The sequence below is a fragment of the Schistocerca nitens genome, chromosome 1, assembly GCF_023898315.1.
Source record: "Schistocerca nitens isolate TAMUIC-IGC-003100 chromosome 1, iqSchNite1.1, whole genome shotgun sequence".
NCBI lineage: Eukaryota > Metazoa > Arthropoda > Insecta > Orthoptera > Acrididae > Schistocerca > Schistocerca nitens.
This window is the reverse complement of record NC_064614.1, coordinates 475,639,509-475,651,581: the sequence shown is the minus strand read 5'-3', so window position 1 is coordinate 475,651,581 and position 12,073 is coordinate 475,639,509. Positions and strand designations below refer to the sequence as shown.

General features: G+C 40.1%; 1 protein-coding gene across 1 annotated transcript; it reads left to right on the top strand.

Moving 5' to 3' along the window:
- Nucleotides 1–1,490: 1,490 nt before the first annotated feature.
- Nucleotides 1,491–11,839, top strand: LOC126252021 (xyloside xylosyltransferase 1). The gene is made up of 4 exons (XM_049952810.1): nt 1,491–1,975; nt 2,052–2,275; nt 2,437–2,683; nt 10,553–11,839. Exons 1-4 carry the CDS (start codon nt 1,553–1,555, stop codon nt 10,754–10,756), a joined length of 1,098 nt encoding a protein of 365 aa, XP_049808767.1. The 5' UTR covers nt 1,491–1,552; the 3' UTR covers nt 10,757–11,839.
- Nucleotides 11,840–12,073: the final 234 nt, after the last annotated feature.

Sequence of the window (12,073 nt, the reverse complement as noted above, 5' to 3'; positions counted from 1 at the left end):
TATTTCCTTATTTTGATTTGGATGCCTCCGGCGAGGCTTAAAGGTCGCGGCACTTAAGGTACGTTTACACTGGGATACATGTATCGCGACATGTATGAGCGACATGTCAATTTGACATGTCGCGATACATCACCTCATACAAAAATTCACGGAACTTGTATGCGGACCCTCGAGCTCATACATGTCGCGTATACATTTTGTATATCGCTTTTTGGCCATATACGCGACATGTATGAGCGACATTTGAAGAACTCGCGCATGCGCAGTACTATCATTTCCTGTCGCCTTGTCGACTGCCGCTTATTTCGACGATTAGCGCATGCGTAGTACCAGGCTCTTTGGCGGCTGTTTGAGTTTTGAAGGTGCCGACTGTCGTTTCGACGTTAATGTATCTGCATAGAATATCAAAAAGTGCCATATGCAACATTATTCTTCATGTTTGCGAGGCCATTGTGCAAGTTTTATCCCAAGAAGTGAAGGTAAAAGTTAATATATATCAGAGTATGTAATACATTATATAATTTTTTCATGCATCTGGCACGTATATCAATGTTTTGCTGTTATTCCGGCGGCCTCGCGTGATAATGTTGACAACGGATGCCGACAATCGTGTGTGAGACGTTGGCATTAGCAATCGCACGACAATGCAAATGTTTTGTCATGAAATCTTCGTTTTACGAGGAATCCCCAGTGGCTAAAAAACGGAGTGTTACTGCCAACTTATCCTCTGGTGGAATCGCTTCCCGAAAGTTTGTGTTGGTTTTGGACACAAGAGGAGCCACAAGTGATAACAAACCGCGGAAATCCTCCATACTCATCCTAACATAATTTCTAAAATATGCGCCATCCTCTAGCGTTAATTCGCGAGAAACTCTCTGTGCCACCATCTACGCTTCCTCCGCCTTTTCTTCCTATCATCTTCCAAAAGAGCAAGTGTATCAGCACATAAAAATGTGAAAACTTCCAAATCGTCGTCGGAAGCTATCGCACAGTGATACATATCAACCAGTGTAAACGCACGCTCATACATGTATGAGGTTGATACTTGTCAACTCATACAAGTCGCGATACATGTCGCAAAGTCGCATATACATGTATCTCATACATGTGCCGATACAAATCGCAGTGTAAACGCACCTTTACAACAACTTGTTGCTGTATAAATCGATATAAAGCTGTCGATCATACGCTCATAAACAACTTTCATTACAAATAAGGGAGAGAGTGTTACAGAGTATTTCAATTAACGAGGGTTAATTGCGACCAGTTTATATAAGACGCATAAATGAGTTCCCATAATAAGTTATTATTATATATGAGATTATGTTTTCTGTAATGTTGGGGCTAATCCAAATAGTTTAGACTCAAAAAATATTTCTTCAATACAACTGCGACAAAATTTATGATGTTTTATACATACATCTTCCGATCGAGCAATCGATCTTCAATGTGTCGAGATATTGTATTCGATTGTATCGAAAGCTGGGCTGACTGCTGTGGTATTTGTATGCGATTGTGTGTTTGACCTGCTGATCATGAAAGTGGAGTCTTCATGCGTATGTTGTATAAGGTTCTAATAAATTTAATAGCCGTAGCCACGTTGCTTATTCTGTTGTATGGGTTAATAACATCGGAACTACAAGTTAACAGAAAAACAGTGTCTGGCGAAAACAGGACGCTGTCACTCGTCGGACTTAACAAGAAACATGAAACAAAGGCGCGAATTTCTAATTTCACTTCAACGGCAAGAGCTGACAAACGGACTAGTGAGGCAGAACCTATCAATGTGTGGTGCACATTTACCAAAGTTCAAAGTAATTATCAGATGAAAATGAAATTCAAAACGTTTCTGCTTTCTATGTTGGAGCACTCTTCTGTCAGAATTAATCTGCACGTAATAACTGACAGTTCCAGTAGGAGTAGTGGAGAAGATGTGATACATAGTGTTCAGAACACGAATAAGAAATATTTTACGGTAATTTTTCTCTTCATGTTAAATATGTTCTTCATAATAGTGTAATAACGACTGCTGACAAAACATTTCGTTTCAGGTGTCATATTATGATATAGATGAAGCTACAGATCGTGTGTCTGACATTGTTGCTGCTATGCAGCCACATTTCAGCTCACAGCCGGGATCTTACTATAGCGATGCATTATTCTTTTTGTCACTTGGTTTGCACAGAATAGCTGAACAACAAGAGCGTGCTATTATGTTTGATATTGATATCAAATTTCTAGCTGATGTAGCAGACTTATTCAGGGAATTTGACAGGTGAGACCCTAAAACGTCATTTTGAAATAATGTGAGGAACCTTCCTTTTGAGCTGAAGGAAGTAATGTTTCAATTTGGCATATTGCTACTTGTTAGTGCTTAGCTTTATCAGAACAATTTATCTTGAAAGTAAAGTTCTGTGCAATGGAATGTGAATTCAGTTTTGGCAGAAAAACTGTGTTGGGGATGGCACCAGAATTGACACCAGTTTATCATCATGTGCTGCACTCATACAGACGAAAGCATAAAGGAACGTTATTTGGCGATCCTCCTTCCCGGGGCGGATTTCCTGGTGTGAACAGTGGTGTAGTGCTTCTCCATCTGAAACAAATGCGTAACTCGGAGGAGTACCGTAGGCTACTCCAGCCACAGTCTGTCACACAGCTTGCTTCAAAATACAATTTCAAGGTAAGTTGTCAAACATCATGAGTAGGAGGTGGAAAATTTGATAAGGACCTGCTAGTAACAAAACCTGAAGGCTAGTCGCGTACATTAATAATCTCCCAACCACATTTGGAATTACTCCTTTTTCTTGCTCAGTATAGCATTGAAAGATGTGTTTTCATGAACAAAAGGGATGTGCTGATAATAAATCTTCCAACCGTGTACCGATGTTTAATGTTTGCTGTAATTTTGTGTAAGATATGGTGATAACGCAGATATCAACAAATAGTTTTAAATGAAAGTATTGGAATAACAGTTTGTGAGAATTTAATATAAAATGTTACACAAATATTTTTGCATAACCAGGGCTTTTTTCATTAAAGATCAATATTTTTTTAATTAATTTTTTACCTTAATCTTGTGTTATGCAGTGCTGTCTTATGTAATAATCAGTCTCATTGGCATTCTGTCAATTATTTGTGGAGGGGCAATTCAGGTCACCATACCATAATGCAAATCTTCAGCCTTTGAATTCAGAACCTGTGACAAGTTACTCACTGATCTGAAACATGAAATTGTGAAGAAGGTGAAGAGCTCATCAAAGTGGAGAATATTCTTCAAATGAAGGATTGAGAGAAACAACCCACTACTGACCTGTAGGTCAGTATCTCCTTGCTATATTTCCTATCTCCACAGGCATACCACTTCAAACAAATTGTCTTCATATAACATTGGCTAATCTGAGTTTTTGCACCTGCCTCAAGAATATGCTTAAAGTTCCAAGACTAAATACTCTATGTACCTACTGTTCATAAACTGCCGTTAAGGAGCTAACAGTGTCATAAAAAAAATTGATTTGTTTTAGGAACAGCAGCAGTCAGTCCTCTTCAGATTACTCCACATCTTCTTGAAATGATGTTTGCTGACTGGAGGAAATCCAATTTATCAGATCAACTGAGTGTCACTGAAAACTACTAATATAAATAAGCATGCGTACATCTTTGCTGATAACATGTTTTAGGTGACACTACTCAGAATGCATTGTTCTCTGTGCAAAGGGCACAGATAGGCCAGTGGTGCAAAGAAGACACGGATTCATTTTTTTATTTTGTTTTTGCTGGTACTTGAGTGCAATAGGTTTGTTTCGGGTCAACCAAAGTTTGCAATGCTACCCATCTGCTTTGATCTGTGACATAACTGTGTGGTTTGACGTGGTAGTGGAGGAATTTATTTGAAATGGATCATGTATGTGGAGGGCGTGCTGGGAGTATGTGGTCATGTTCCCTAGTGTGGGATGTTTGTTTCAAAACTGCCTGTAACCGATGTTATTCTTTGGATTGTGTGGATAGTGTTTGAGAGAATAATATTGGAAGTACAAATTATTGAGTCCTTCATAGCCACTTGTTGAGAAACAGCCTGTTGGCTTCTGTCTTGGGTAATTTGACCATCTTTGTTTGATGATTTTTCTGACAATTGTTTGTTTGATGTCTTTTCAGATGTTTTGCCAGCACACATCTGTCAAGCCAATGCCTGAGGGCCTTTGCCTGGTCATTACTGCTGTAGTTCTCCCCTTGCTACCTGCAGTGGTCGTTTACTGCAGCATGGGAATCCCAAGGTCCATTCGGCTTCAGGCTTTCCTCTTTCTTGTTGAAGCTGTTGTCAGGTGCTGCATCTGAGATCAGAGGTGCTGCAGCTGATGTATTCTTTCATCATCCCTCATTTTAGACTTAGTTGGAGATCTGACTGTTTGTACAGGAAACAATTTATGTGTGTAAGTTTTTGATATATGCTGTGTCCCAGGTTCTCAACACCCCTTGTAACTAGTACAGCCAGAAAGGGCAACTGTTGGTTCTTTCCTGTCTCCATGGTAAATTTTATATTGGCATGGAGACTGATAAGAAAATCGGAGGAAGTCACTGAGTAGTTCCTCAATGGGGCTCCACACAACTAATGTGTTCGCAATCTACCTGAACCACACCTTAGGTTTATAAGGTGCTAAGTCGAGCACATTTGTTTCGAAATGTACCATGAAGAAATCAGGCACCACTGGACTGTGTGGACTTTTCGCGATAACACGTACCAGTTGTTCATAGAAATTGTCATTCCACATGAAATACCTCACAGTAAGACAAAGGAGAAAGAGCTTGGTGATGTCATGTGGGGAAAATGGAACAGATATGCTCCAGAGAACCATTGGGTTGCACTTTGGTAAAATAACAAACATCACTAAAGCTGATGAAGTTTTAGTTTCTTAAGCATGTCCAGGAAATGGCCAAAGTCTATGTATGTATTGGCCTTTCCCACATGTGCCTGAAGCATAGTGGTCCAAGCATTTTCGCAGTTCGTACGTCAGTGAGCCAGGGGCGCTCCCCTAAGACAGATCATGAGACACTTAATGTACTTTTTTCTGATCTAGAGTATTGATTTGTGATTTTAGTTGTTGATTTGAAAGAGAGAAATTATTAAGACTAATGTACGAATACTAAGCAGCAGTAGTTAATATGGCAAGTACTCTTCAAGATTTTCTTGATTCATTCCACACACATTTCTAGTGCATAGTTTTGGACTTGGATGACTGAAGCACATCTGGTGAGATGCTTCAGAGTATTAGTATGATACTGCAAATGTTGTGGCATTAAATTACACTAGTTTTATTCTTGCATTACCTAAGCGCAACAACATTTGCATCACAAAGATTTGTTTAGTAACAATATAATGAAAAGGATAGTTGCTACTCACAGTATAATGTTGATGCTGAGTCCCAGAAACGAACAACAAAAGACTGTCAGAAAGATTAGCTTTTGGCCAACAAGGCCTTTGTCAAAAATAGGCAAGCACCCCCCCACCCCCCACCCCCCCACCCCTACACACACACACACATGCAAAAGCAACTTTCACTCTTATGACCACAGTTTCTGGCAGCTGGAGTCAGACAGCAAGCAGCAGTGCATTATGGGAGAGGCAACCAGTTTGGGGTAAGTAGCAGGCTGGGGCGGGAAGGGGGAGGGATAGCAGGGTAGGGATGGGGGGACGGTAAAGTACTTCTGGGAGTGTGCAGAGATAAGGTGGAGAGTAAGGCAGCTAGGTGCATTAGGAGGTTAGACAGAGAGGGGGGGGGGGGGGGGTAAAGGAAAAGAAGAGTAAAAAGACTGGGTGTGTTGGTGGAACAGAGAGGGATATATAGTGCTAGAATGGGAACAGGGAAGGGGCTAGATGGGTAAGGACAGTGACTAACAAAGGTTGAGACCAGGAGGTTGTGGGGATGTAGGCAATATTGCAGGGAGATTTCCAACCTGAGCAATTCAGAAGAGCTGGTGTTGGTGGGAAGGATCCAGATGGCACAGGCTTTGAAACAGTCATTTAAATGGACATTGTTTTGAGCCGGGGTGCACTGCAAGAGGGTGGTCCAATTGTTTCTTGGCCACAGTTTGTCATGGCCATTCATTTGGACAGACAGCTTGTTGCTGTTGATTTAGAATGCAGCCCAGAGGTTGCAGCTTAGCCCGTAGATCACATGACTGGTTTCACAGGTAGCCCTGGCTTTGATGGGTTAGGTGGTGATTGTGACCGGAGTGTTATAGGTAGTGGTGGGAAGATGTACGGGACAGGTCTTGCATCTAGGTCTGTTACAGGGACATGAGGCAAAGGGTAGGGAGCAGAGGTTGTGTAAGGATGGATGAGGATATTATGTAGTTTTGGTGGGCAGCGGAATACCCTTGTGGGAGGGTTGGGGAGGATAGTGGGTAGGACATTCCTCATTTCAGGGCCTGACGGGAGGCAGTTGGAAACCCTAGCGGAGAATGTAATACAGTTGCTCCAGTCCTGGGTGGTTCTGAGTCAAGAAAGGATTGTTCTTATGTGGCCAGACGGTGGGATTTTGGGAGGTGCTGGTTGACAAGAAAGATAAGGCACAGGAGATCTGTTTCTGTGCAAGGTTGGGAGGGTAATTACGATCTGTAAAGGCCTCAATGAGACCTTTGGTATATTTTGAGAGGCATAGCTTGTCACTAAAGATGTGATGGCCATGTTTAGGCATTTCAGGATTTTGGCTTTTACCGGTAACATAAGAAACATGGGACAAATGGCATAAACATCATGGTGACTGACATGTCCTTGGGTTCTTTTTTTTTTTAGTCCACCTGCTGAAATAAAGCAGTACTCTGAAAGCTAGCAGGTTTTCTTGCTGTCTGTTGATTACTCAACAGCCTCAAAAGAAATGCTAGTGGAGCAACACATAAAATTGGTTCCCAACTGCATGAAGACATACTGTTGAATATCAGAATCTTCCCTGTTGACATTGTTCACAGTTAGAGATTATTATCGACCAGTTCACAGAATTTGCTGGAACACAATATTCCAATGTAATTAAATGGATGTTGCAATGTAGTTTATACATGTTTGAAAGATCACAGAAAATCTAGTTATCTGTATTTATTATCTAAATAATTAAGTGCATACTCAATATTTGTGTAAATAGCCATTTCAATGCCAAACCACTTTCAAGTCCAAACTAAGACTTTGATAATTCTATTGGTAGTCAGACGGCTAAGAAGCCTCTTATGTATTAGGTTTTCTAAAGTATGGAGTATGTAGATAAAAGTGACTCACTGGAAGTTTGTTAGTTATTTCTTTATCCTCTTTCTTATACAGTGGCTTAACGTAAGCATATTTTAACATTTCAGGAAAGGTACTACTACTATTCAGAATGACTCTTATATTCTGAGGATATTTTATCATAATCACTAGATGTTTTTAACAGTTTTATGATAGAGAAATTACTTCTGGTCATATTTGTGTTACTAAAGATGTTTGTGAATGCACAGCAGAATTTACACAACTTAACGACCCTGCCTTGTCAGTAACATAAAGTTGTCTTCATTGTTTTAAACATGTTATCAATGTACCATTTACTCTTAAAGCTATCTCTCTCTCTCTCTCTCTCTCTCTCTCTCTCTCTCTCTCTCTCTCTCTCTCTTTCCAAGCATTAATCCCGACTTGTGGTGTGTGTTGTTGCGGTTAACTGGATTTGGCGTGTGTGTTTTAAAGGGTGGGCAGATGCCCTTCCTGTCACCACTACTCTTAAAGCTATCTGCTATTCTGTATTCTCTTTATTAATAAAATCTGTATAGAAATTACTGCCATCCACTATTTCTCTGTTTTGCATTAATAGGTCAACAGGGCTTTAAAGTAGTTTTAACTTGTTCATACATTTCTTGCTTATGTTCAGTATACAGTCGCCGTTATAAAAAAATTTGTGAAGAAGTGCAACATCTGTCACATGTGCTTCCAAATGCTACTCTAACAAAATTTATTAATATCAACTTTATTAAATGTGTTTTGAATTACAGAGACAATATGGCTAACCATTACTCACCTTCAGGAGGTGAAATTATAAATACTGTCAATAGAGACACACAAAAGTAGAAAAACCTGTCCTGGCTTCTGGAATGGTTAGTTCCTTCCTCAGGGAGGTAAAGCGGTTGAGGAAGGTTGGAAAGGAGGAGCATATAGAGAAAAAGGAGTTTCTTTTTGTCTGCCTGCCAAGTTCTAAGCAAAGAAGGGAAAGCAGAAAGGTGGAAGGAGTATATAGAGGGTCTATTCAAGGGCGATGTACTTGAGGACAATATTATGGAAATGGAAGAGGATGTAGATGAAGATGAAATGGGAGATACGATACTGCGTGAAGAGTTTGACAGAGCACTGAAAGACGTGAGTCAAAACAAGGCCCCCGGAGTCGACAACATTCCATTGGAACTACTGATGGCCTTGGGAGAGCCAGTCCTGACAAAACTCTACCATCTGGTGAGCAAGATGTATGAGACAGGCGAAATTCCCTCAGACTTCAAGAAGAATGTAATAATTCCAATCCCAAAGAAAGCACGTGTTGACAGATGTGAAAATTACCGAACAGTCAGTTTAATAAGCCACAGCTGCAAAATACTAACATGAATTCTTTACAGACGAATGGAAAAACTAGTAGAAGCCGACCTCGGGGAAGATCAGTTTGGATTCCGTAGAAATGTTGGAACACGTGAGGCAATACTGACCTTACGACTTATCTTAGAAGAAAGATTAAGGAAAGGCAAACCTACGTTTCTAGCATTTGTAGACTTAGAGAAAGCTTTTGACGATGTTGACTGGAATACTCTCTTTCAAAGTCTGAAGGTGGCAGGGGTAAAATACAGGGAGCGAAAGGCTATTTACAATTTGTACAGAAACCAGATGGCAGTTATGAGTCGAGGGACATGAAAGGGAAGCAGTTGTTGGGAAGGGAGTAAGACAGGGTTGTAGCCTCTCCCCGATGTTATTCAATCTGTATATTGAGCAAGCAGTAAAGGAAACAAAAGAAAAATTCGGAGTAGGTATTAAAATCCATGGAGAAGAAATAAAAACGTTGAGGTTCGCCGATGACATTGTAATTCTGTCAGAGACAGCAAAGGACTTGGAAGAGCAGTTGAACGGAATGGATAGCGTCTTGAAAGGAGGATATAAGATGAACATCAACAAAAGCAAAACGAGGATAATGGAATGTAGTCAAATTAAGACGGGTGATGCTGAGGGAATTAGATTAGTAAATGAGACACTTAAAGTAGGAAAGGAATTTTGCTATTTGGGGAGCAAAATAACTGATGATGGTCAAAGTAGAGAGGATATAAAATGTAGATTGGCAATGGCAAGGAAATCGTTTCTGAAGAAGAGAAATTTGTTAACATCGAGTATAGATTTAAGTGTCAGGAGGTCGTTTCTGAAAGTATTTGTATGGAGTGTAGCCATGTATGGAAGTGAAACATGGACGATAAATAGTTTGGACAAGAAGAGAATAGAAGCATTCGAAATGTGGTGCTACAGAAGAATGCTGAAGATTAGATGGGTAGATCACATAACTAATGAGGAGGTGTTGAACAGGATTGGGGAGGAGAGAAGTTTGTGGCACAACTTGACCAGAAGAAGGGATCGGTGGGTAGGACAAGTTCTGAGGCATCAAGGGATCACCAATTTAGTATTGGAGGGCAGCGTGGAGGGTAAAAATCGTAGAGGGAGACCAAGAGATGAATACATTAAGCAGATTCAGAAGGATGTAGGTTGCAGTAGGTACTGTGAGATGAAGCAGCTTGCACAGGATAGAGTAGCATGGAGAGCTGCACCAAACCAGTCTCAGGACTGAAGACAACAACAACAACAACAACAACATTCTTTGCTAGTGGGACTAACACCAACCTGTCAGAACTCCGGAGATGGGAACTTGCCCTTCAGTATATCCTCTCTTCTCGTTATCCGCCAGGCCTCAATCTCCGCTAATTTCAATTTGCCGCCGCTCATACCTCACCTGTCTCTCAACAACATCTTTGCCTCTGTACTTCCGCCTCGACTGACATCTCTGCCCAAACTCTTTGCCTTTACAAATGTCTGCTTGTGTGTGTGTGTGTGTGTGTGTGTGTGTGCGTGTGCGCGTGTGCGAGTGTATACCCGTCCTATTTTCCCCCTAACGTAAGTCTTTCCGCTCCCGGGACTGGAATGACTCCTTACCCTCTCCCTTAAAACCCACATCCTTTCGTCTTTCCCTCTCCTTCCCTCTTTCCTGATGAAGCAACCGTTTGTTGCGAAAGTTTGAATTTCGTGTGTTTGTTTGTGTGTCTATCGACCTGCCAGCACTTTCGTTCGGTAAGTCACATCATCTTTGTTTTTAGACATATTTTTCCCACGTGGAATGTTTCCCTCTATTATATTCCTATAATGGTGTCACGTTCACAAGAGCAGATTTTTTATTCATTTCAAAATTTAGAAACTGAAATGTGTAAAGTGTTAAACATTAGCTATTGATTCCTTTTGCATATACATTACTTCACACAGTTTCAAGTAGTTGTTGATTTTACAGTGTGTTTCACTTTCCAGGGGCACTTGGGAGACCAGGACTTCGTTACTCTCCTTGCCTGGGAAAGACCGGAGTTTGTGAAAATATTACCTTGCAACTGGAACAGGCAGCTGTGCACGTGGTGGAGAGATCACGGATATCGTGATGTCTTTGACCAGTTTTTTGAGTGTTCAGGTCCCATATACCTCTACCATGGAAACTGCAACACACCAATCCCTGCCTAGTCAGATGATTCAAATGATGATTTCATGAGTTACCTCGAATATTATTATCATTGTCCTAGTCTTATTATTTGTAGATATTAGTTTTGTCTGAACACATCACTATTATGTAACTATGATACCAGGATTTTTCACAACAAATCAAAGTATATTATGCTTTAACAGTATTTGTGATAGAAAGCAAGTGTCTCTCTCTCTCTCTCTCTCTCTCTCTCTCTCTCTCTCTCTCTCTCTCTCTCTCTCAATCTCCTCCTGATGGCGTATTTTCAGATGGAGGGGGGAGGGGGCACCTCTCCTAGCATCAACAGCAGACAATAGGACTTAGTGTGAGTAGGACTTAGTGTGAGAGTAATAAGGAAAGCCATTTTGTCTACGATGCTTGTAAAGTTCATCAGTTCATATCTAGTTAATTTAAATGAAGTAGTGTTTTCTGAAGTTACTGGTGTGATGCTTGAATGCAAGCTGATTGACCAACTGATTTGCAGAATTAAGTTTGTAAGTTTATGGGCCTGTTGTAGTAACAAGTCAGCTGTATATCAGGCACTCAAATATAGATGTTGATTGTGTTTATTGTCCCTGAAATGTCAAAATATGTGATATTAGAAATTAACAAGCATATCTCAGTCATGTAAATACTTCATTTTATAAGAAGCACTTCATTAAATAGTGTTGATTCAGTAGTAAAACATGTTAACAGGAGTAAGATTCTCATTTTTGTTCATTCCTGTGATACATTAAGTATCATTTAATATGGACTTGAAGATTTTTTTTTATTTAAAAAAACTGAAAGTAGTCATACTGTGTAAGTTCACTATGTGAACAGAATCCCTTGAAAGTAGTTACTTATGTTAGTAGTTTTCATCATTTATACCTCAGATGCTAGTCTCATAAGTTTCAAAATAAAGTCTTCCAGTGTACTGTACATGTTGTGCAAACACTTGAAATATCATTTTTCTGGTTTACATTGTAAGAAAATGGTGAATTTTTATGTAATAGTATTTGAACATAAGTAATACAAATTTGATATCAACTGGTGTAACATTGCTGCAAAATTTTGAGGCTATTATGTACCTGCTGTGATTCAAATAAACTTACATATACATTCAAATAAACTTACTTACGAGAAGGCAATGAAGGCTGCCATACTACTTTTATTTTGTCCTTTCTGGCCAGTACCTTCTCACTGTACTGCAGAGCTTTTGCATCATAGACCTATTCCATTCCCATGTGCAGCACAGGAAGTGCAATCATTTTATACCTTTGTATAAGGAGGCTTAAGGCCAAATATACCTAATTCTATCTACATCTTTAGCCGTGTGC